Below are 25,919 nucleotides of genomic sequence, written 5' to 3' on the forward strand. Positions count from 1 at the left end.
TCAGAAATGCACATTTGAATTGAACAAGTAAACCTGTGAATGATTATGAAGCATACTAGTAACTTTTCTTCTTTTACACAGAGTCATATAGAATGATTGAGGTTGGAACGGATCTCTTGAAACTGTCTAATCCAATGCCCATGCAGGATGTCATGGTTTAATACTAGCTAAACACTAGACAGCCCCAGAAGTCATTCACCCACCCTCTTCTATTGTAGTTGGGCAGAGGAGAGGGGAAAAAAAGAATTAATGAAGGGCTCATGAGTTGAGATGAGGACTGGGAGAGAAATACTCTAAGGGCAAACCAAAAACATGTCATCACAGAGGTGTTACCAACCTCTCTAATTGTGCCAGCAGCATGTCCGTCTTGAGAGCCATCAGACATTACCTCTGTCGGGCATAGTGGAAGCTCTACCAACTTCTCACAGAAGGCACTTCTGTGGTCTTCCTCTGTTACCTAAAAATCCAGGCTGTGTCAAATCAACACACAGGGTCAGCTAAAGTAGTGTCTTTGTGTTCAGGTTAAATCTCATGTTTTTTTTTAATTTTTGACTATTGTCTCATGTCTTGTTTCTGGGCACCACTGTTAAGAGCCTGGCTCTGTACTCATTCCCACCCATCAGCAATTTATACACGACTAAGTCACTCTGAGCATTCTCCTCTCCAGACTGAACAGTCCCTGCTCTCCCAGCTGTTCTCATGTGAGAGATGCTCCAAAACCCTCATCATAGTTGTGGCCCTTTGCTGGACTAAGTCCAGTAAGTCCATTCCTTTCTTCTACTGGGGAACCCAGAACTAAACCCAGTACTCTAGGTGTGGCCTCACAGGCATTGTGTTTAGAGAGAGATCACCTCTCCCCACATGCTGACAGTGCTTGTCATACTGTTGCCCACAAGTCTGTTGGCCACCTTTGCTGTGAGGTCTTACTGTCTCATGGTCAGTTTGTTGTCTGCTAGGACTCCCACATCCTTCTCTGCAGAGCTGTTCCAGCCAGTCAGCCTCCAGCATGCACTGGTTCCCTGCAATATTCCTGCCCAAATGTAGAGCTCTGCATTTTTTATTGTTGAACTCCACAAGACTTCTCTCAGACAAATTCTCCAGCCCATGCAGGTACCTTTGAGTGACCATATAACCATCTCATACATCAGCCACTCTTCCCAATTTTGTCTTGGTGATTTGTGCACAAAACTGTTACCTGTAACCAAAATCTAGGATTTTGACATGACATAAATTTACAAAAGGCATCAAAACTTCCTAGATGCCTTTGCAGCATCACAGTCTAGTTAGAGTTATGTACCAAATGAGCCATTGTAATTGTCTCTGGTGCACACACTTAACCTTCAGCAAAGGCACAATAACATGACAGTCTTTTTCTCTCATGGTGAGCTAATTGCATCCCCTTAACTTGTAAACTAAGAAGACATTAATTCTGGACCAGCTGAAATGTTGTTGCTACTCTAACTGCAGTAACTTTGAATATATTCTGGCCCCAAGTGTCTACCACTGAGGGTGTGAACATATACACAGGTCCAACAGCTTTATTATCAGATACAGGCCCTATAGGTGTCTGCATAATGCATGTAGACCACCATCCAAGGAGGTGGACATCCATCAGACCCTTTGGTCCCACCAAAGACAACCAGCCAGCATGCAGATTGTGGTGCTTTCCTTGTATATCCTACATTTAATCACGAATTATGAGGTTTCTTTGGAGAAAAATGCTTTTGGGTCTCACACTAGAAAAGGCACCGCCAAATGCAGAAATACACGGCCTTGCCACTAACAGTAAGGCGAACAGTGCTGAGCTGTCTTGTTTACAATCGCAGCTAAAAACAAATCCTAGATCTTCCATAAATTTTTCATTCCCCTCTCTGTTTGCTTCTTTACAGTGATTTTTGAAAGTGTGAATTTTGCTTTTGATCTGAAAATTCAGAATTTCAGAGAGGTCATGTGGTATAACTTGACTTTAGTAGTAAGGTTTTTGACACTCTCTCATAACATCCCCACAGAACAACTGAAAAAAATACAGGTTAAAGAATTGCACAGTGAGGCAAATTGAAACCTGTCTGAATGGGCAGACCCAGAAGGTTGTAATCACCAGCACAAATGTGGTTGGAGGCAAGTCAGTATGATGTACCCCAGGATTCAACACTGAGGCCAATCCTGTTTAACATTTTATCAGTGACTGATGATGGAACTGAGTGCTTCTTCAGCAAGTTCACAGGCTTGTTCAGTATGCAGAAGAGAAGGTTACAGGGAGACCTTGTTGCAGCTTTCCAACACTTGAGGTAGCCTGCAAGAGAGCTGGAGGGGATCTTTTTACATGAATGTCTAGTGCTGAGACAAGGAGCAATGGCTTTAAACTGAAAATAAGTAGGTTTAGATTAGATAGTGAAAACTCTGAGGTTTGTGAGGCACTTTTCAGGAACAGGTTAACCCACGAACCCATGTGTTTGCTCCATCCCTGGAATTGTCCAAAGTCATGTTGGATGGAGCTCTGAGCAACCTGTCTAGTGAAAGGTGTCCCTGGCCTTGGCAGATGTGTTGGAACTAGAGGATCTTTAAGGTCCCTTCCAACCCAAACTGTTCTATGATTCTATGATACAAAATATGTCACCAAGACATTTTTGAAAATGTAGTCTGTGGTTTTCTTTTTCAGGATTATGTCTTAAAAGGTAATGTCACATCCTAAAAAGAATCAGCTTATGCTTTAGAGATGGGGAGCTGTGCACAAATGCATGTCCCATACCAGATCCCAATCCATTTGTGCATAATGATGCAAATCAAGCCACAGCAAAGAGAGTGGAACTTGCAATCACTCCTAGAGATTTCAGGATTTTCTGCAAAATTTGAAGTGTTAATAATTTTAATTTGTTGGAATAGATTCTATCTTAGTAAAAAAAACCCTCACTGATTTCCTCAGTTAAATCAGGAACATGCTTCTTCCTTCTCCTTTGAGTTTTAATTAGAGCAGAAAAACCCTTACCTCTATTTTCAGATTCAAAAGGTAAAATTCTCCCTCTGGAGAGATGGAGGGGTTTGTAAAATGTGGCTTTCATTCACAAACTCAGCTCCTCTAAGCATAAGAGATGAAAAGCATTGTTTACTTACTTATTTACACTACAAGTTGCAATTTGTGGAATTTTTCTGCTAACCTGCCTAGAAGCATAACTGTAGCCTAGTAGAAAACTGAGCATGTAATTGTTTTGAAAATCTTAGTTAGTAGGACCTTGCTTTGGGGGTGGAATAGTCTGAGTAGTACTCCAACTCAGTGCCAAATTTTAATTTTTCTCTTCTTATTATAATAATTTTAATGGATTCAAATTATTTACTCTCACCCAAAAGTCTACTCCTGATAATTTGGTTCAAAATATAGAGCTCTTTTAGCTACCCATGAGATTTCTATATCTCAAATTAGTTAATAGCACACTAATGCATCATTCATGTCAAGAAATTATTTGTATTTTTTGTCTCCTGCTGTAGTGACATGGGAAAATTGAAAATTAAAATCAAAAGCCTAGACTGTTACACAAGATCATTGCTATGACATTAAAACTATGGCTGTACTGAGTGTAATTCTGCACATCCCAAATCCACTTTTTTGGAAGTAATTCTCTAAAAGAAGAAATATTAGACAAATACAAAAATATGTTATTTTTAGGTGCCCTGTAGGGAGAAAGAATTGAGAGAAATCTCTTGTGTACTTCATGGGAGTTTTGAGACTTAAATCTAATCATTTTGGGAGTTCTTACGACATATAAACTATCTTTGAAAGTCTTAGAAATTCACAACTCTAACTTCATTCTCAGAACAAAAATTCCCTAGAGTTGTGCAGTGTATTTCATCAAGGGTACTGTCCAAAGCATCATACAGTCAACCCAGGACAGGTTAGTCCTCTTTAGCACTCTAGCTTTCTTTTTCATGAAGTGATATTCACACAGTATGCAACAGCAGGAAATGTTTGCAAATCTGTTTTCTGTCAGGATCACAGTAGAACTTAGGCTGGAGACAACTGGTCAAGTTTCCTGAACAGTTGTTCCCTTGTACTTGGGTACAAGCTGAGGAAACTTCCATGCCCAGTCTGAAGTTTACCACATGAAGCATCTGGCCTTATTTCCTCCACCTAAGTTCTGTGTTAGTAGCTAGTGTCAGGAGATCTGGATCTTAACCAACATCCCCAGACATACAGATACTACGAGAATACCATGGGTCTGCTTCCCATCTCTTTTCAGTCAGTCCTTCTCAGATGGGGTTGTATCATGTTGCCTTCCACATTGATTTTCAAACTGTAAGCCATGGATCTTGATGTGGAGGTCTTTCTTCAGGGCTAGAATGTGTTCTGTCAAAAAAATTCACATCACATATGTGATAAATGACCTTTTCTTTGATGATGTTTCCAGAGTTACCCATAAATGCCAGAAATTTCAGCTTTGTGTTAAAAGGTGTGATACATAGCACAGCAGAATCTGAAAAGAGATGGGAAGCAGATCTCAATTACATGATTGTATCAGCTGTTCAACATCTGTTTCAAGTTCTGCAATAATCTATGCTTCATTTCTTATCTTTCCTCCCTGACAAAATGTTAATAAAGCTCTTTCTTGTGTTTCTGACCTCCCCTGCACTTTAAGCTTTCACAGACAGCTTCAAAGAGACTAGAACAGATGCATGGGAGTTTCCTGCATTGTGAATTTCTGCAGGCTCAGCTATGGGGAACACCAAAATTTCTTAAAGCCATTGATGAGGCATTTGCAGGTGCACATGGCATACTTCAGGAACAGTGGAAAAAAAGACAGTATCAATTACCTCTCTCACAGGGCTGCTGTATGTGAGCTATAAATACAATGTCTCCTGAGCTGTGGGTCTGGCAAAACTATAAAGCTTCCGTGGTTAGAGAAATAAACTCTTGCTTTACTCCAGGGCCTGCTTTGACTACTGGTCCACTGCAGTCTGAAGCATCATGCCAGTTCCATTTTTCCCAATGCCAAATATACACTCTTACTTCACTTGCTACTGATAGTACAAAGGCAATGATTCCACCACAAATCTGCCTCAGCAGTTTCTATTTCTACAAGTCCAAGAAGTGCAGCTCTTGGGAGATGCTCCATTACTTACATCCTTAGGCATCCCTAACAGGCCCTGTGCATCAGCAGCACAGTCCTTGGGAAATTACTGGTCTAGCTTAACATACTCAGGGGCTGTCTTCTGAAGTACCTACATGTTCTTTGTATGCTTTGCTATTTCTTAAGCTTAAAGAGCTTAAGAAAATCAGAGAGCCAAGAAAATCAGATCCATTATATAGTGTTAGTAAATTAGTTAACTGGGCTCAGACTCAGAGGAGACTCACCTCTTCCCTCTGTATCATTAATTGTGTGAAGGTCAGAAAGCATTACAGTACTGTTAATGAGTTCTGCCTTCAGCTGTATTGAGGGATGTTGGAAGTTCTGTTCCTGCTGTCCATGTGCAGTCATTGAAGCAGGCGGGATGGCAGCGTCATGGGTTATTAATGGACAAGACTTTATGCCCCTTTTCTTCAGATTACTTCTATTGTAGACAGCTACTCCTTTCCCATCAATATCAGTTGACCTCATACAACTGAGACAGCCCCTACATTATTTAAAATTTTAAATTAAAGTAATAAAACCTTGAAGTGCACTTCTGGTTCATGGGGCACGATTTCCACCAGCTCTCAAGGGCAAACATCTCCAACAGAACAGCCATTTTGTGGCACCAGCTGTCACTGCCTCCTGTCCTAGCCATATCACTATGGCCACTGCTGGTGGCACCACTGTGGATGGGTCTAAAGTCAGTTGGTGTCTTCTGTTGTCCTCTTATGGAGCTCAGGACATACACAACTGTTCCACCAGATAAACCAGATTTTATTCACCTTTTTCACTCCATTTCCCTGTGAGTAGATATCATAATAGATTAAAAATGCAGTGTCATGTTAAAGGGTTTTTTTTAATAGCTTGGAAGTTGTCCACCTACACATTTCGCCACCAATAATTTTGAGGGAATTCAAATACTTTCAATACTACAGTTTTCTCTATACACTCCATACATGTATCACCAGCAACAGTGCAGGGGCTATATTTCTGCTGCATCCTTGAACTGAATCTGATTTCTGTAATGAATCTTGGTAACCTGTCCATCTTGGCAGCTAGATGTGTCATCTTCCTTCAAGTTCTTATATTCCAACCAAGGAACATCATCTCTCCTGAAAAGGCATTAACTTCAGATTATATAACCTCTATGAGCTTTCTAGAGAAAAAATTTAAATGTTCCTAGAAGTGATGGATAGAAGGCAGTACTAATACCCTCTTTCTCTGCATGTCTACAATAAGCTCTGTAGGGGAAAATCATAATACAGTGATTGTGCCAACTGCCAAAAAGATAGCACAACAGTCCCTTAGCAAACTGATATCCAGGGTCAGAAATTCCCTCTGTTTTATAATTATTTTAACCCTTTCATTGCTATAAATTGTTCATCTCCCATTCCACCCTATCTGACATTTAGAAAGGTTCATTACAATTACTTTTTCAACCCCATCCTAAATGATCCAAGACATCTCTCAGTATTTGCACTGTTGTAACTATTGTTACATTCCACATTTTAGTCTCTTTGTAGGGGTTTTTTCAAATAATCTTTTTTTCAGTGCCTCTCCAAAGTTAAGAGACCAATATTTGACATGTTAATCCAAGTCTCATTAGATCATGTAATTAGAAATTGAGAATTTTCTGACTTGAATTTTTTTTGATGTTTAAATAGCACAAACAGATGCTTAGGCATTACCTGCATGCATCTATCTCTCTTTCCCACTCTCTCCCTCACACTGCCCCCGTCATGTGCTAGTTTTTTTCATTTCATTTGTAAGACATTCTTTTGTTGCACTGACACAACATACTAGTAGAATAACAATCACTTGTTCTAAAGAAGAGCAATTAATGAAATTTCTATCAAATCAATTGAAAAGGTAATTGCTACAAGCAGTCATAGAAATCCTTTTCCTTTAAGTAAGTAACAATGACATTTGAATAGACAGGATAACTGCTGTTACAGAAGAATTGATAGAATAGGAATGGAAGACCTTGTAAAAACACTAAAGACAGCAGATCATGAAAAATCTCATTTGAGAGACTGTAAATCACTGTTTGGGGTTTCCATTTGCCATAGCTTTTCCATTACCTGATCCTCTCAGCCAAATCTGACTTGGAACTGTCCTTCTAATGAGACTTAGTTAAAGAGGTCATTCAGTTAGCTGGGGAAAGACTAGTTGCAAAAGAGCGCCATGACACAGTAAACATGAGGAAAAATAAAATTATGAGATGTATGTCAACTGAAAGATGTTTGAGAAGGATCTGCCGGCAATAGTAATCTGAGTCCTTTGTCTCAGATGAGCAATGGGCAGTACATCTTGCTGTCTGAAGTCCTGCATGTGGGTGGTATTTCAGTAGACAGTTGTGAACTACTTCCTCGGTCCTATAGTCTTGTTCAAACACAAGTAACATGGTATTGCATTTCCCAGAGAGTTCCACAGAGCATCAGAAAAAAAAAGGAAAAGATTCACCATTCAGCTTTTGGAAGAAGCAACAGAAATTGCTATTGAACAGTTTGGAAACTGAAATTTCTGGGAGAATATGAAGAAAATGACCTTTCAGGAGATTATTGATAGTCAAGGCAACTTGACAGTCAGGGCTTAACTAAAACATCATGCAAATAAAAGGACAAAATGGGACAGAAAATGGCTCAGAGTCTGAAATGGGAAGGGGGAAAATCATAGAGGACTCAAAAACATCTTCAGTAAAGCATAGGCTCTGAATTCACCACAGTGATTCCCTCACTGCACTTATTTTCTGAATTGTATACAGAAGGATTTTCCCTTCAAAAAAGTAAGCATAGACCAAGGACAAAAGGAAATACTGGGCCAAGAACAAAAGGACAGAAGACAACTGGCTTTGGAATCTTTTCAGAAAAATATTCTTCTGAATTTATGTTTGAACTGTCCCAAGTTCATAGGACAGCAGAAAGGGCCTTTCCCTGGAGTAAAAAGGAAATTTTTTTGTTTGTGTCTATAACCCAACTATTAAATAATGACTAAAATTTACATGGAAATGCGATGAAATCTAGTCTTACATGTGTGAGATGCCTTCCTTTCCTTGCAGTAGCTGATTAAAATTGGTATAGCTCATGAAACAAGAATGCAAATTTGGATTTTCTTAGATACATAGAGGAATAAAGAAAATAAGCAGTAAGCTTGCTACACACTGCTTGTGCAAGCAATAATCTTGCTCAACGCTGGAGCTAGAATTTGGTGTTCACTTTTCAGATAAAAAGCATGTCTAATTTTTAAAAATTGCTGCAGTGCAGCATTTCACTTTGGAAGGGTTTTGAGGTCCTTGTACAAGAAAGAGTAGAAGGGAGAGACTTGATTTCATTGATTTTTTTGGGTTGTATTCTTTTGCAAGCATATGTGATACAAAATAGAGAAAACTGGGCAAAAAAAAAGAGAAGAATACTAAGAGCTTCAAGCTGGAGACTGTAACACAGAAAACATGGAAGGTGAATTGTGGAAGACTGGACAATAGATTTCAAAATTTGACTTCAGTAATTAAAACCTTAACTCTGTTCTGCTAAAAAGAGAGGTAGATAGATTAACAGATTTTAACATCAGTTGGTGTCTCTCACGATGATCTCACTTAAAATTTTTTGTATATAGACACAGAATTTCATTTTTTGCTTCAGTGGCTACAGCTGAATTAGGAAATATTTTATAGGAAAACTTAAAGGACTAATCAGAAATAATTGCAGTTTTGAAATGCCATGGGATGGAGGAGAATCCATCATGCCTGTTCTAACTCTATACAGTAAATTATATTACCAGCTTATCTGCTCAAACCTGTTTAAACTTGGGGATAGATTGAGGGAAGAAAGAACAAATACATTAGTTGTAAAAGTTTAGTGGTAATCCAAAGTAGATAACCAAACCTAATTACACTGCTTTTGTGATCTAATTTTGAATGACACTGCAGACTTTCCTTTTGAAGCAGCATATGTGCCATCTTAATTTGAGTAATTAGTTTTCTTCTGAACTGAAATTGGTATTGTATAGTAGTTTAGTACTATTTAGCTTTGTAGTCAGTAGTGTTTTAGTGCTTTGTTCAATACTTCTATTAACTCTTTCAGTTCCAAATAAACTGTGAAGCCATGATGTAACTACAAAGGGAACCTTAATTTTCAGTTATCTTGAGAAAAAGGCTAGTAGCTATCAATTATGTTATCAATTGTTCAGTCATGATAGTAGGACATATTTGGATAGAAGTCCATTATTATATATCATATTTTCTTATGTGTAACAAGCTAAAATGAAAAAAAAGGAGCTTAGCAGTATACATGACCCAGTGCAGACCTGTGTCTGTGGCACTTGTAGTGAATGCTATTTCAGTCTCTAAATGGAAGCATCATTCTGAATGCAGGTTTCAGAGTACAGCAGCTTTCAAAAAATGCAAACCCCACACCTATCATCCCCAGACCATAGTTGTACTTATTCAGCCATGTCTGTCTGAATAATTTGTGTGGTTTTATGGTTACCAGCAAAGCAGCATCAACATGACAATGGAAGGACAGACTGGATTCTAGCACAGCTTGCTCACTAACAGGATCATTACCCAGTTTAAAAAGGCAGGGGCAAAGTTTACCCTTAATTATACCTCTATAACTTTACTGAGCATAACAGTTTGCAGAGGGATTTCATTTGGAGACAGAAGAATTCCTGTCACAGGAATCTCCTTTCATATTTACTGTAGGATCTTTATAACTGACTACTCCAGGGAAATAACCTTGCATGATTACTAGGCTCTTGACTAAGTCAACAAGAGTGTCAGGGGAAAAAAAAATTAAAAATAGCACAAGTTTTATAATAGAATTCCACTATTTCCAAGGTTTTTTAACTTTTCATTAAAAGATACGAGATACGGAATGGTGGCAATACCTGTTTGCTCTCTTTCAAAAAAAAAAAAAGTGAATTCTTCCAAGTTAATTTCTCAGGTCCAGAAGTTCCAACATTGACAGCCTTTGAAAATAGGTTTGTTCATAGAAAGCATTATTTGTTATTATCAGTGTGAATCGACACAATCAGACAACCAAGGGAACCACCAAGTGGCAGCCGAAACGCAAAGAGTAGATTTATTTCATTACCTCACCAGCAATGCCAGGTGGCGGAGACACACGGGGGCAGAGCTCTGTTAGGCTTGGCTCATCCTAGCGGCCAGTGCGGGGGAAGCGCCTGCGGCCTGCCTCGCTGTAGCAGAAGGCTTCCTGCATGTCTCTGAGAGTGTTATCTCTCCGTAGGAATTCTGCTTCTCAAAACAGGCAGTGGCTGAACAACACTAGGCATAATAAATGGAGTTTTCCCACACTGACAATTTTAGCATTCCTAGCTGCAAGGTCACTTTGGTCTAAACTATTCCCTCCTCCTCCCCAAATTTTCCAATTTTAACCATTTCCTGCCAAAACTATCCATTCTCAGGTGTTCTTGCTGCCATGATTTCCACAGCTGAGGCCACAGCAATGGAAAAGTCCTCCTTTTTACCTTTTTTTGCCCCCCCAATTCCCAAGGTGAGAAATAGAAATCGAGGCCCAGATTCTGTGTTCATTCTGTTATTCATGCCTGTAACAATATAGTTTCTACTGACAGTTTCCTGTAATAGCTGTGGCATTGATTTTCTCTGTGTTAATCTGTATTCCTTTGCCATATGAACAATTCATTGCTGTGCAAGTGAGAGAATCTTTGCATTATGATTTCTGTATATATGTGTGGTTCTTCTGTACTCAGTCTTATGATACACTATACCATGGATGACCCCAAGATAATCAGATTATGAAATAAAATAAACTTCATTCGTCCCTCTGAGTATTGTTTGCATTTTGAATAACAATTAACAGAACTAGTAAGACATTATATGAGTACTCTAGGCACAAGTTGTCTGTTAATATACCTTCTGAATGAGACATCAACACATGGTTAAACTGTGCTTGCTAAGATCGTTTTTGAGCTCAAAGATCAGTAAGTTACATGTATGTCAGATCTCTTGGTTTTTCTTCCTTCACTTTTGAAACTATTTTTCCCTACAAAATCACACTTCTCTGAGACTAAATACCCTCCTTGTGGTTTAGCTTTTGTATACAAAGGAATCCATCCAGTCTTTGATAAACTGACTCAATAAACATACAAATATTAATGGATCACAAATGTATAATGAAGAGATAGCAGTGAATTATTAACTAATGTTGTTATAAACAGACAAGTTTTGCAATCAAAATGCTCATTTTGCCCTAGTTACTGATTTTACACATACAACTTTTATAAATCTTTTAAACAATTAATAAATACTTCACGAGAAGTTTCATCAAGTATTGTTGCCAGAAGCTAAATTGACCTGAGTATAATACCTGTCTCAGCACTTCTCTTCATTAGTAAATCTGCCGTCTGTTCTTGACAATGACATATACAGTTGAAGTTTGGACCACCCAAACTTCAGAAAAAGCTTCAAAAATTTAAAACCCGTAAACCTGTTAATGAAGACAAACTGACCAGAAATAATGCTTACTTGCCTGATGAGCCTTTGAGCCACTTGGGATAACAGGCCTGAGCAACTCTCTTCACATGGCCTTTAGCTTTAAAGCCAACATGTTACAGATCTGGAAAAAGTGAAGCTATGAGTTAAGTGAATAAGGAAATAAATTGTGACATACTCTTATAAACCAAAGTCTAATTAATCACAAACATCAGAATCAAGAAAACTCAATTGTCTTTGTCTTAGAAAAAGAGGGGGGAGGGGGCAGAAAAAGGAAAACAGATTTTTGCAAAGAAGCAGAAGCAAATATGTTGGTCAGCTACAGATATTTTCCAGAAGTGCAAATGTCAATTAAGTATTTAGAAACATCTTGAATAAGGAAAAGTTTTCTGCATAGAAGTAAGGGACAATAATTACTTCTCTCTACAAAAATGACAACATTCTTATAAGACTGATTTTTATTGTTTTGTTTCTGTGGCTGTTTTTTGCAGGTGTTGCTGCTTTGGATTCCAACGTTTCTGGGAAGATTGGTTTGCGAGCAGTTGTATATTATTTCTGCACAACAGTCATTGCTGTAATATTAGGTACTCTGCGTTTATCTAACTATTTGAATCACCAACATTGCCTAATTACAAATGTACTGCACTGTGACATTACTAATTTCCCAAGACAGGATGTGGAGATGAGATGGGGAATCACAGCAGACAACCTGACATTACCTGTAGTCAGATACAGAGAGGAGCTAGTCCTGCTGTCCATGGTTGGGCTGTGTTCATATCCAGTGTGAAGCCACTAGCAATTTCACCATATATTTCAGCTCAGGGATTAGGAGCTGTCTGCTGATGTAAAAAATGACCAGCAGTGAGAAAGCTGAATGAATGTCAAAGGCCAACCTTAAATACAAAGTGAATTTCCTCAATAGCAAAACTGATAGCCTGTTCCTGATTCTCAGACTGGAAAATATGTAGTGTGTCACACCTGAAAGAATGACAGAAAATACTGCTACCCTTGTCATCTTGTTTGTTTCCTTAAAGGTTTTTTCCCCCCTCTGTCACTGCCAGGCTCCAATCCTACATATCTGAAATTCTCATCTCCTCTTACAGAAAGTTCATTCAAGCAATATTGACATGCTCTGTATTTGCTTAAAGAAACATCCTCAGCCAACCTTCTTTAATAATAAACAAAATAAAACAATCTGTCTAATATGTCTGGGTAATTTCTGTGAATACATAAGAAATATTATATTGTATAAGAAATATTATATAAAGGCTAACGTTAGTATGTATCTAACTTTGAAATTGTCTCAGCTTTGGGTGAGGTGTTAAACCAGACAATCTTCCAAGGTCCTTGCTATTCTAAGTTGTTCCATGGCGTTTATGACATTACTTGTTTCATAATGCAGAGCTATGCAAATACAGTACTGCTTTTATTCATTAGAAAGACTTGTTCCTGCCTGGTTGAAAGGTCATCCAAACAGCTCTTTCTCCCTTCTTTCTCCCTTCACTGAAATTTACTAGTTTAATTTGCTTTGGCTTTCTTTGGACTTGTATAAGGAAAAAAACAAAAAGAGAAAAAAATTTGGAAAATTTGGAGGATAACAATAGTAAAAATGCTTAAAGTGGAGACACTAAAGTAAATGAAAAATTTGTCATTGATTTCAGTATTTACAAGGTCAAATCTAGTATTTCTTAATCTACAATTTTTTATTTCTTTCTTTTTCTGAAGCCTTCTCTTACATAAATATATTGCTACTTAACTTTAATGAAACACCCTGTGACTCTGGGGTGCACACTTGTATTCATATCTGAAAGCTAATAACAAGAAGAGCTACATAAAGGAAAAGGGAAATAGCAATGAAATATATTCACTCTGCAAAAGTTGCAGCACACTCATCTGAAGCCCATCTATGTTAATTTACTGTCTTGGTGAGCAGTAGTGATGTAGTATGATACAAACAAAAACAAAGCTAAAGTGATGAAGTCTGAGGGCAAGCCTGCAAGTAGCTCCTGTGCTAGAGGAACCCCACACATTTAAGGACACCCCCTGCAGACTTTTCTGCACATACCAGCAGAAGCACCCAGGGAAAGTGCTTATTGAGTTGAGTTCAAAAAGAGTTTGGCTACACAGGATATACCTGGAAGAATGCACCAATGTCTCTGCTTGCACTGTGAGCTCTCTGCTTCTCCTTCTGCAGGGATTATCCTTGTTGTGACCATTAAGCCTGGAGTGACTCAAAGAGCAAGTGATATTGACAGAATGGGCAGTACCCCAGAAGTCAATACTGTTGATGCCTTGCTGGATCTGATCAGGTGAGATTTTTGTTTTTAGTTTCCATATCCCCTTTGCAGAAATCCAAACAAACATAAATAAAGTTGTGATATGTAATACAATAAAATGCCTTCGGACACTGTTTGGATGAATAAGGGTAGTATTTCAACAAATTAGACATTTTAAAATTTACTCAGAGCAGTTAGTTTAAAAAAAAATCTCTTCACACCATAGACTTTGGCTAATAAACCAGTGATGAAAAATCCCTCCTTCACAGAAATCGACATGCAAGATTTATCTATTATGATGAAAAGATACATAAAGGATTGGTGGACTACTGGTGGCTTACTGGTTAGCAGCTTCTGTGTCATCCAGCACAGACAACTGTAATTGCAGAGCTGTGGTTCCCCTCCTCAAGGCAGCATGCAGAGTAACAGATGCAGTATGCAAAGATTTGCAGGGGTTCCACAGTCAAGAAGTTTGCTGCATCACCACTATCTAAGGCAACCATATAATGTGTCTTTCCCCATTAGCATCATGGACAATGATAGATACTTTAAAGTGGTTAGAAGAAGGAAACCCCTAGAAAAAGTCTGCAGGTTTTCAGAGCTACTGTGTATAAGGGATTTGAAGAAAAATAACACCAATTAAGGCTGCATTTCCAATAGAGGCTAGAGGCTAGGTGGTACCTCCAAAAATATTTCTGTTGATTATTTTTTTCTTCTGGTGTATTTAGTCTCTATTCTGGGTCGCTACTCCTGCCCACCCTTTTGTATTTGTAGAATTTTTACTTAATCTGTCATGTAAGAATCAACTGCCATATATCTAGTAGTTTGGGGGTTTGCTATAGATTATAACTGTAAAGTAGCAGATGTTATTGAGTTAAATTAAGATCTGAAGTTCTCTTTTAAAGGAATTAGAATTGCCTACATATTTATATTGAAAAATATGGATAAAAAGAATAGATTTAGGATTCAAAACCAGACAGTCTTGTAAAGATGAAGGAAAAACCCACACTTACACAAACTGATTTTGCTTTTGAATAGATTTTGCTTTTAAAACTGGAAACCAAAGGGATGAGTTTGTGAAAGATCTTTAGGGGAAATTTAAAAACTTCTGCTTCAGTAAATAAAATGCATTTTCTGCACTGGATTGGATATTTACCAAATACCTAATTAATGCTTTCTTTTTGCAATTGTTTGAATCTGAAATTGCCATTTGGAAAGGAGTCACACAACTGCATTGCACTAAATCTCCTAATTTTTCAGTGTGTAAAAATTGTCCTTGACACCAGAATAACACAGGAGAATTTACCATTAACCAAGATTAACTTCTGAATTCAAAACTACAGTAGAGCACACCAAATATCTTATTCTTACAGCACAGCCTTTGTATGAGTTTGTTTTGTTTTGTTTTGTTTTCTGCCTATATTTGACATACCCTATAAAGATGGTGTGTCCTGTATTCCTTATGCAAGTCAAGGAGATAATGTAGCAGGGATAAAATACACTGGGTTTAGTAGCTTACCAATAGAAATGCCAGACACTAAAAAATAAGCCCAAAAGTTCAACAACTGCAAGCAGGAAAACAGTCATTAGGACTCTTAAACCCTTAACTTCTTTCAGAAAAAAATCTATCTATCTATCTATCTATCTATCTGTCTGTCTGTCTGTCTGTCTCTAGGTGGTGATGCTAAATATATTCCTTTCTGCTAAAAGAAACAAAAATAAACAAAACATGATCTGTTTTTAAGCATCAAATTTTATCATTTTGTTTATACAAACAACTTTTCCTTACTATGCTGTAGTATTGAAATGCTTCTATGCTTGTTAACAGGAATATGTTCCCAGAGAACCTTGTTCAGGCCTGTTTCCAACAGGTAAGTTTGAACATCCCTCTTTATTTCTGTAGTTTTCACTGTTAACCACAAATTATTTTCTTATGTCACAAAAAAGTTGTCAGGCAAGACTTATTTCTGAGAAGTCCAGGAATATCTTCCATTGCCTGTAAAAAGGTGGGGGTTTAAGGCATCTTGGTTCCATTTCCTTTATGATAAACACTCTGCTATCAGCTATTAAGTCCCAAAAAGACACTGTTTAAGAGCTGGATGCAGAAACCAAGCAACATGTAAGATATGTTTCCTTTTGGGACAACAAGAGTTAGAAGAACCATCTTATGAGGATTAGCTTCCTTGTTCTTAAGATCCCTCTGCATCTGATAAAGTTTGTGTAAGTTAGCCCTCACCCTGAAGTGTCTCACATCTAATATCCACTGCCAGACCAAATCCTTTGAAGGAAAAGGATGATAACTAGTAGTCTATTTGAGGTATCTTTCAGGAAAAGTGAGTATTGCAAGATGAAAGAGGAAACTTCTGTCTATATATTAGACTTATCAGTTAACCTTCCCCAGAAATTTATATCAGATATGCTGCTGTGCACAACTCACTTTATAAAACTTCGCCATGTAGTTTTTGTCATCATTACTGGCCACCCCACACTAAGGGGACAGGGAGGCTCTTTCAGAAATCATTGACAGAATGATGAGGGCACTGAACTGTAGTTACTATTAAAGTCTTGTTTTCTTAATGATTATGATTAGTATAGCACAGAACTTACAATCAGAATAGCACAGGATTTCTACGAGCAGAATCAGTGCAGAACAGTTTTATATAGCACCATTTAACTTGTTTTCTAATCACTTGGAGCCACTGCATATTTGGTCACATCTGAATACTTCATTTGCTCTATCAATATAACACCCATAATCTAGGCTTGAAAAACATATAAAAGAATGCAGGTTGGTCACTCAGTCCTCAGAGGAAACAGACAATGATGGAGGCATCCCTGACCACCAGGTCTTACTGTCCTGCAGCAGTTTTGGTCCAAGTTACTCACTAGGACTTGGACGTGCTTAGTGTTATGGACAGTGTACTTGCTGCTGTTACACTTGCCTATTCTGTGACTGCATCAACACTACTTATCTGGCTCGGTGCCTGGAACATTAAAGACAAATAAGGAGAGGAGTAGTCAGCCTAGTGCCAGGAATCTGGAGGCTAGTGGGGAGCAGAAGAGTAAGTTTGTTCAGTTTGTCTGCTTGGTGCACAGGACCTTGAAGACCTGGCAATGAGGGGAAAGGGAAATATGTAACCCATCTGACCACTAAGAGTAGCTTAGTTTGCCTAGCATAGTGGCATTGGTTATGCTGACCACACCACAAAGGGCCTCTCCTGGCATGGCTGTCAGCAATTCTCTCCAAACTCTTTGTTCTAGCAAAAATTCTTGCCATTGTCAGGAGCTCTAGCTCGTGCCCCGCAAGACTGCAGCACATCGATGGGGTATCCAAGATCCTGGGGAGCAGAATTCATAGCATATTACTTGTGAACCTCTTGTTTGATCTACAGCTTCTGAGGTACAGAGCCCTGACAGCTCACATGAATTGGGAAATAAAGTCTTTGTCTATGTCGGTTCATTTTTCTCTTATTTTTACTGGGCCTTTGTCTGTTCCCCACTTTTCTCATCTTTCTAAATAAGTTCTTCTGGATTTTTTTTAAAAAACTTTTCCAGTATAAAACCAAACGTGAAAAAGTTAAAACTACAACTGCTGTGGATAAAAATAGCTCCATGTTTCGAGAGGAACCCACTACAATGGCTATGACAGCAAAGGCTTCAGAGGTACGACCTTTTATCTTTTTATTCCTTCATAATATATGAAGTGGGAAGAAAGAACATAGACTAAATTTGGTTTAGTTCATGTGGTTAGTGATGACGAAATGACTGGAAATATCACACAGATGGATTTTAGCAAGAACACAGACATTAATTTGTAAATGCTTAGAGGTCCTTCCAGTAGGTTTAAGAACATCAGAGGATCCCATGGGTAATTGACCAGTCCAAAGAAAATAGATGAAAATTGATTACATTTATCTTAGGAATTGTCAATTTTCAAGAAATTCAACACTCACTGTGGAAACACTAGATGTAATATCACCATGAGATGTTTGAGTAGCAATGACTGTAATTGCTACTCAAAAAAAAAAAAAAAAGAAAATGATAAAGTTATTAAAAAATTTTAAAAGTTGAAAATAATAATAAATATTTCTAATGGAAAATAAAACAATATAAAGCATTTGTTAATTAATAGTTTTTACTCTGAAAAAAAAGTATAGTAACAAAAGTGAAGAAGAGATTTAAGAAGCCTTTCATTAGAGGTGTGGAAAGCTTATGGGTGTTATGGGTGTTAATGGTATATAAAGTCTAGACTTACTCTGGAGGAGAGGGAGAAAGGAATTCAATAGAATGTGAACACAGAAGTGTAAACAATACCAAATCAATATACATTTTATTATACTCCTTCGAAATTCCATCTCAAAGTAATAATAGCATGGGAAGATGACCTATATGAAGAGACTTTAATTAAATCCTGAAACAGAATGTAGTGAAGAATTGCACCCTTTCATTCATATGTTCATGCTGCACAGAAGAATGTATGAATGCCTCTTCAGTAGGATTTTTATGTTATGTGCACACAATTCTCCTATAAATTATGCAATTACACTGATGTCCCAGTTGTTAGACAGTGGTGAATTTATCTTAGATCCAGATACAAAGTTTAGTTGCTCAGAAACAAATACAAGGATTCTACATCTGTGTTTCACTTTCCATGGGAAGTAAATCTTGAGTGTAGAGGAGTAAATCTTGGAAGCGTGACTGTGGATACTTAGACATTGCCATACCTCATGTCAGAAGTCTACAGAAAGGACAACACAAATTAAGGGGTGCTTTACTCCCTGCTTTGGTTAGGTCCATGCATGGCTTTAAAATACAAAGTGTTCAAGTTCAGTTTAATGTATTTCTGAGCTTGCCCACTTGGCAATTTCAGAAAGCCAATAGAGTGCCTGGGAAAGAGCTTAAAGTCTTTAAAAAAATCTAAATGTGTTTTTGTTTTAGAACTCTTTAAAGTAAATTCATTATTTTCAGATAGTATTTTTTTTTCTCTTCATTCCAATTTATAGAACAAAACCCAAGAATATAAAATTGTGGGGATGTATTCCAACGGCATCAATGCGCTGGGGTTGATTGTCTTTTGCCTTGTTTTTGGAGTGGTTATTGGGAAAATGGGAGAGAAAGGACAAGTGCTGATGGATTTCTTCAACGCACTGAATGAAGCTACAATGAGAATAGTTCAGATAATTATGTGGTAAGTTCAAGTATATAGTGGCATTTTCCAACAACTTCTTTAAGTGGATTTTGTCACTGAAGAGGTAAAAGCAGACTCAGACCTAATGTTTGCTTTTGTATAGTGCTTTACAGAAAGCAGCTTTCAAAGAAAGATTGTAAAAAATTTCCTTTCTACAGATTTTGATCCTTTTGAGGAAACTGGAGACAGGGCTTCTTAATATTTACTAAAGGAGCAGTCCTATTCATTCCCAAGAAACCAGAGTTTTTTTGACATTCTTGCTAGATGTTTATTAGTGCACTAGTCATTTGAGGACTCGTTTGAGGATAAGCATTACCACTCATATGCCCTTCTGGGTCTTGAACGTTATTCCCTGACAGAAATTATCTTCACAGGATGGCTGTATTGGATCTAAGTTCCTTTAGAAGTCTGAATTAATATGCAAGCCACAGCACAAAGAAAAATTCAAAACTGTATGCAAAATACAACTTAGTATCATTTACCTCCTGGTAATAGGTTTTGTGAGACTACATTCTCATAATATTCTCAGACAAGAAAAACAAATTTAAAATACAGAAACTCATCTGATAGTGTTTGATTGGACTTCACAGCTATTAATAGAATTTTGTCTGTGCAAATCACAATTACGGGATCAATTACAAACACATACAATTCCTTCCAGAGTTTGATCCTACATGTAGAGTGCTTTGTGCCACTTACTACAATACTCTGCTCATGTGCATGTTTCATACCAGTACCATGTCAGATCTGACCCTTCCATGGGTTTTTCTTACATCCCAGTACACTGAGATATCTGTAAAACAGCAAACCTGTCCAGGGCTTGCACAATTCTTGCTTCCTTAAAGAAAGGTAAATTAATTTCTGCAACTGGTCCTGTGCCAAGCAGCTAGTTTAGTCCCAGGCTAAGTTAAAGCCCTGTGAGATAGGCTGCCTCACTCTGCAGAAAATTACCAACAATGAGACTTAGCACATGCCATACAGGAATTTACTTATAAATTGATTATCCATTTTCTTGTATGTGCCAGAAGCTGTGGCTAGAGGCTTCCTGAGTTTCTGCAGATGTGGGAGCTGTTGTTTGAAACAAAGTAGAGTTTTCTGCTGAAAGTATGAGGAATTAGTACTGTTTTCATCAAGTTCAGTGCTTAGAGGAACTAGGTATCCCCACTTTCTACAGGGGTAAGATACAATTTTGTTTATGAGATAGCACACATATATTTTATAAATGTATAATTTCTAATTTAAAATGGATACATTTTATATATTCACAAATTTCTAAATTTATACTGCTCAAAGCTCTGGAGTAATAACTTGTCTCTGTGACAGCCTGCTCTGTGGAACCTAAAAAAAAATGCAGTGGAGCTAGTGCTAACATAATTCCTGATATTTCCCTTGAATTTTCTGTAGGCAGTAGCCTATGCAGCTGTTTCGATCCATTAGGCATGGCCTAGTGCAGGTTTACTTTATTCTGTGCAGGTGACACAGATGCAGCCCCCAGTGCTGCAGGGCAGCTCCTGTAACTGCAGGAGACCTTTCTCATCTGTGTGATTACAGACTAGACAGACACTGATCTCAACCCTGCAAACTTCCACACCCAGGGAGCCTGTGGCTATACATGAGCATTTACTGTAACAGGGTATATGCCCATACCCCTTCCCAGATTCTGTGTATTCTGTGTATTCTGTGACACCAAGTTATACAATACTAGCTAGACTACATGTAGAGTTACATTTACTTTTATTTTCCAGTCTTTTTTCATCACCTCTGTTGTAACCTTGCTGCAAATGAATAAAGTCCAATGTATAATATAATTTAAGAAAAAAAAATCCATTGTTGTGAAATAGGATATCAAAACATATTTTTTATCTGTTTAAAAAAATTACTCTGGGAAAGAAATTATTTCATGGTGAGCATGCAGTATTTCTGAGAATGCATTTTTGATAGTTTTATTTTTGCTTTCTAGGTATATGCCAATTGGTATCGTGTTTTTAATTGCTGGGAAGATAATAGAAGTTGAGGACTGGGAAATCTTTCGTAAATTGGGTCTTTATATGGCTACAGTAATAAGTGGGTATGTCATTTCTTAAAGATGTATGCAGTTTTGGAGCTCAGTTGATTTCCACTCAATTATCCACCACATCCAGTCTTCTAGATCAGAGACAAAAATTCTCATCAGTGAAAATTATGTGACAATATGTGAGAATGGTTTGAATCCATGTTTTGCTGGATGCATGTTCTGTTTTAAAAAGTGACTGCCTTGCATTCTAAAAAAACCCAAACCCCAAAAGCAAATTCCTTTCTTGTATTCACTGTTTCATCCTCACAGCTTGTGCTGAAGAAAATATTGTTGTATTAAAGGTGAGGTTATGAATTATGTCTTATTGGGGCTTGCCAGCCTATCAAACATAAACAAATATGTGGATTATATTGGGAACCTCCATGGAATTTTTTGGGCCCAAGGTGTTGCAGCAGAGACCAAACTCCCTGCTGAATACAGATGCAGAGCAGTGCACAGTAAAGGATGCCAGAGAGACTGATCCCTTCCCTCCCCAGTACTGAGCAGATAGCTGACATTAAGAGAAGGCCTGGAGATTGCACTGTTTGCTAATTCCTCCTTCAAGGTTAGGGTAGATGGTGAGGCTGCAAAAAGAGAAGTTACAATGTGAATAACATAGCCAAGCATCAGAACTTTTTTCCTATTATTTTTCCTTAGCAGTTGTCTATGTAGAGCAGTCTGGGTGGAGGAGGTTACACCTGCATAGTGTGGAGCCTTTCAGCAGTGGAACTTTAGAATAATTTAACTGCTCCAAATGATAGGTTATAATACAGGTTATTATATATCTCTGAAGACTATCCTACAAATGACTCTTTTGTCAGATAAATGGATATTACAGTCCCAATAAGATAAATGTGCTTAAATTTCTATTTCCAGTTCAGTGAAGCATAGCCTTCTGGGCAGTCTTGGTCCATTACCTTAGCATCCACTCCTATAATTCCTTCAGTATAAGGATTTATATGTGTTTTGTCTAGAAGCTAGGTCCAAAGTTGTTCAAGAGTTTATTTCCCCACACTTACACATTTGCATGCTATTCTTTAAATGTCACATTTAAATTCACATATTTTCTGACAGCCAAGCAAAGAGAATGGCAATATATTAGTCTTAAATGCAAACTACTTTATAAATAATCAAGAAGGCTCTCAGGGGTTTTCACATTAATCTTTGCTAGATAAGCACATTTATTTCAAGATTGTTGTTTGTTTTATTCATCAGCCAGTATGTTTGGACTAGCTGTTTGAAAATCAAGATAAAATTTCTTACTAAATAAGAATTACTGCTCCAGAAATAGCACTGATTCATGACTTTTTCAAAATGTTACAGAGATGAGTGCAAGTTATGTTTATCTAATGCATTATGCAGTTTTTTGTATTTGTTTGCACAAGTCAGATTTTTACAGGTTTCAAAAGCTGATATTTACCAAGAGATGGTAAATCAAGACTCTAATAGTTTCTATATGAATTATAAATGACACCCCAACCACAAGCTAGATAGAAATCGTTGACAGAATGACAGTGTATTACTTCTGCAGGTTTTCTGTGTCATTAACTCCAGTTAATTCAGAGGAGGAATATGTTGAATGGGTTTCTACTGCCTTTTGACTTCAGTTTTACATCAGATAGCAAGTTTTAGTTTTAGATGTGATAGCAAGTTTTATGACTATTTACCTATTAGTTACTGGTTACAGGTTACTATTTGTACTGTGACAAGGCAAGTTTTCCTTACGATGTGTGTGAAGACACAGTGCCTTCTCCAAAGCACTTTGATTGCAAAGTAAACTGCCACTGCGTAGCCTCCTGTTTAGCTGGTAACCATTAGTTTGACAGGCACAACGATTTTAAGTAGATCCCCAGGAGCCATAAAAACATTAGTGAGCACATTTGCATCCTTGGAGAGAAAAAGTCTTTGTTCCTGCAGATAGGACCATTTTCCCTGATGGGTGCTCAAGTAGATCTCTGCAGCATTTCTGCCTCCTGCAGAGCAGCCTCCCATGAGTGCTGCTCAAGGCGTTGTGGATAACAGATAACGGCAGCGTATTCTCTGCAAAAGTGACCATCAGGGAGGGCATGTTATAATCAGATCCCAGGAGAAGATATGGACACATACACCTAAGGCTATAGGCTGCAGGGAAAAGGTGCTTGTTCTACATTTTTCAGCCTGTTCTGCATTTTTCAGCCTTTTTTCTTACCTCTCAGGAAAAAGGAGAAATGTTGCTCTTTGTCTGGGTTTCTTAAAAAATGCTGTTCCCACCATCATTTTGGTTTTCATTCTTATGTGTTTGACCCTATCTGCAGTGTATTCTGTTCACTGGTGTCTTCTGTGACTGCTTATCATCCTCTCTTTAAGCTTGAACCTGAAAATAACAGGTTATCTTAAACATTTCTTGTATTCCTTAGAAGATAATTGTCTCTGCTTTATTTCCTTTAACCTCCCTAACCAGCTCACCTTCTTCCCAACTTAATTATTTATGAACTTTCATAGCCTCAGCCCTACCAGGACTCAACCACCATTGTCTGCTGCTCATCTCAGTCTCTATGTCTCATTCAGGTCACCATGAGGAAACAGACTTCCCCCAGTGTCTTTGGTGCAATTTGCCACCAAGTATCTCAAGTCTCTCACAATTAATGGTTGCAGAGACAGAATGAGAACATATTAGAAGTTACAGGAAAGTCAAAGTGGAGACATAATTTAAGTGCTAGAGGGAACTCAGGCTGAAGTGGGGAAAAAAAAAAGCTGCAGCAAGTAGACTCTCCTTGCCTGTGCCTTTGTCTATTCGGAAAGAGCAAGGCAGCTACATCCCTGTAATAGATATGTAATGGCAGCTTGAGACTCTGAGGGGCATGATTCTTCCCAGCTTAAAAATGAATGCTATTAGACTTTCTATTTTCAATTACTGCTTTTGATTTTCTTATAAAAAATTCTGCTCCTTCCTGATAATTGCATTTTATGAACAAAAATAAGTATTACTTAAAATTTGTTTCAGGAAAACCAGTAGCAGCTAAGCAGATACACAAAAATATTTTGAATAATATCCTGTTCATGCTGCTACTAAAAAGGTGCAGATCTAAATTTTTCAAATAACTAAGTCAGTATGCTTTTAGACTTAGACATACTTGAAATGCTTACTCTCATTAACATTTTATTAAGACAGCAAATGGCACCCATACCACTTTATTTTTTTCCTATATTCAGTTTGTTCTCAGGAATGTCACAAACCTAGCAATTTATACAAAGATGCCTTGTGGTGGTGCATGTATAAATTGCTAGGTTTCTTTCTAGAGTTATTTACAAAATTTTATCAAGACATGTTTCATGTGATTATTGACATTCCACTAAATATGTAATGTGATTCTACAATTCTATGATACGTTTCCATACAGAATGAAAACTTCAATGCCTGTTCCTTTTAAAAAGATAATTTTTCAAGGAAACAAATATGTAGGTTTTGTGAATGATTTTTTATGCCATTGTGGATTTCTGTACTGTGACTACTGGTCTCTTAATTGTCTGATTTTGGCAGAACAAATAGTACCATGATTTATTGCTATCTTTATCAACTGCTCTGAAATCATAAAGCATTATTACAACACAGGAATGTGCACATGAACATTTTGTGAGGACAGAATAAAAATTCAAGGTCACAGGTGACAAGGGTTTTTGGGTTTATGTTTCCAGGCTATGTGATAATTTCTTTCCATGAAAAGCGGATGTTGCTATAATTGCGACCTTTGAACACAGGGAATATTCATAGACCCTTCAAATACAATTTATTTCAAACGTACTTACAGCAGTCAGTTTACCTTTTATCTTAATGCCCACAAGCTCTGCATTCATGTGCATTCAGGATTACTGCACAGTGTTCAAAATTAATGCATAAGTTGAAGGATGATTTTCTCCCTGAGACCTATACAAATACCCAGGCAAACACATCTGCTAAAGTCAAAAGAGCAAGGTGATCTTCTATGAATCAACCCACTTAATTTTAAAAATTAATAGTTTCAAAATACAGTATTTCAGCATCTTACAACATTAAAAATGCTTAGACTACATATATCTCATTTAAACAGTCTCAAATACTTCACCACGTTTTAATTGTAGACCTGAACTTACACAGTTTTCCATAGAGCAGATGTGGATTTTTCTAAAGGTCCGTAGTTGAAGTTTCTGCAGAAAGATGTGCATTTCAGCTGTCCCTGACTGGAAAGCATATTTACCTTTATTTCTAAAACATGTTCTGTAATAAGGGCAGACAAACTGAGAATAATAATTTGATTTGGTTTTCTGATTTGTCTCTGGTTTGCATTGTAAGGATTTGGGAGAAAAGTGAAGTGTTTTAGTGTTACTTCAAATCACTCTCTGCACATCACTGTAAATATTATGTATTAGTTTAGGCTTCTCATTTTTATCAGTTTGAAATTTTTTCCAAGTAAATTCTTGCTCAGCTTAGGAGAGACAATTCATATATGATCTCTCTCTCCTTTCCAAAAGGAAGTGTAGAACAACATGATTCTGCTTTTTATTAATGTGGCATTCTCTTTAAATTTTGCACCTAGCTGTCACTAAAGTCACATTTAGTGTTTCATAAGTATACTTGAGGACAGAGCTGGGTACCTATTACCACCATCTTAGTAAAGAAAGACAATGAGATGGATCTATTTGTTTAACTAGTTGATTTTTTTTGATTTTTTTTTTTCAGACTTGCAATCCATTCCGGTATAGTTCTGCCACTTATCTACTTAGTAATAGTAAGGAAAAATCCTTTTCGGTTTGCCATGGGGATGGCTCAGGCACTTCTGACAGCCCTCATGATCTCTTCCAGGTAAACAAAAGA

At 37.5% G+C, this 25,919-nt stretch overlaps 1 protein-coding gene across 1 annotated transcript in view; it reads left to right on the forward strand.

Annotated features, from left to right (window-relative positions):
* Positions 1 to 25,919, forward strand: part of SLC1A1 (solute carrier family 1 member 1) — a 45,861-nt gene that overhangs the window by 15,410 nt on the left and 4,532 nt on the right. Inside the window, exons 3-9 of the mRNA XM_041486129.1 lie at positions 12,063 to 12,155; positions 13,766 to 13,880; positions 15,676 to 15,718; positions 17,403 to 17,510; positions 18,851 to 19,035; positions 20,996 to 21,103; positions 25,785 to 25,907. Of these exons, the coding sequence (XP_041342063.1) occupies positions 12,063 to 12,155; positions 13,766 to 13,880; positions 15,676 to 15,718; positions 17,403 to 17,510; positions 18,851 to 19,035; positions 20,996 to 21,103; positions 25,785 to 25,907 (775 nt within the window). The remainder of the gene's footprint in view (positions 1 to 12,062; positions 12,156 to 13,765; positions 13,881 to 15,675; positions 15,719 to 17,402; positions 17,511 to 18,850; positions 19,036 to 20,995; positions 21,104 to 25,784; positions 25,908 to 25,919) is intronic.

The sequence above is a fragment of the Pyrgilauda ruficollis genome, unplaced genomic scaffold (genome assembly GCF_017590135.1).
Source record: "Pyrgilauda ruficollis isolate IOZ18807 unplaced genomic scaffold, ASM1759013v1 scaffold74, whole genome shotgun sequence".
Lineage (NCBI taxonomy): Eukaryota > Metazoa > Chordata > Aves > Passeriformes > Passeridae > Pyrgilauda > Pyrgilauda ruficollis.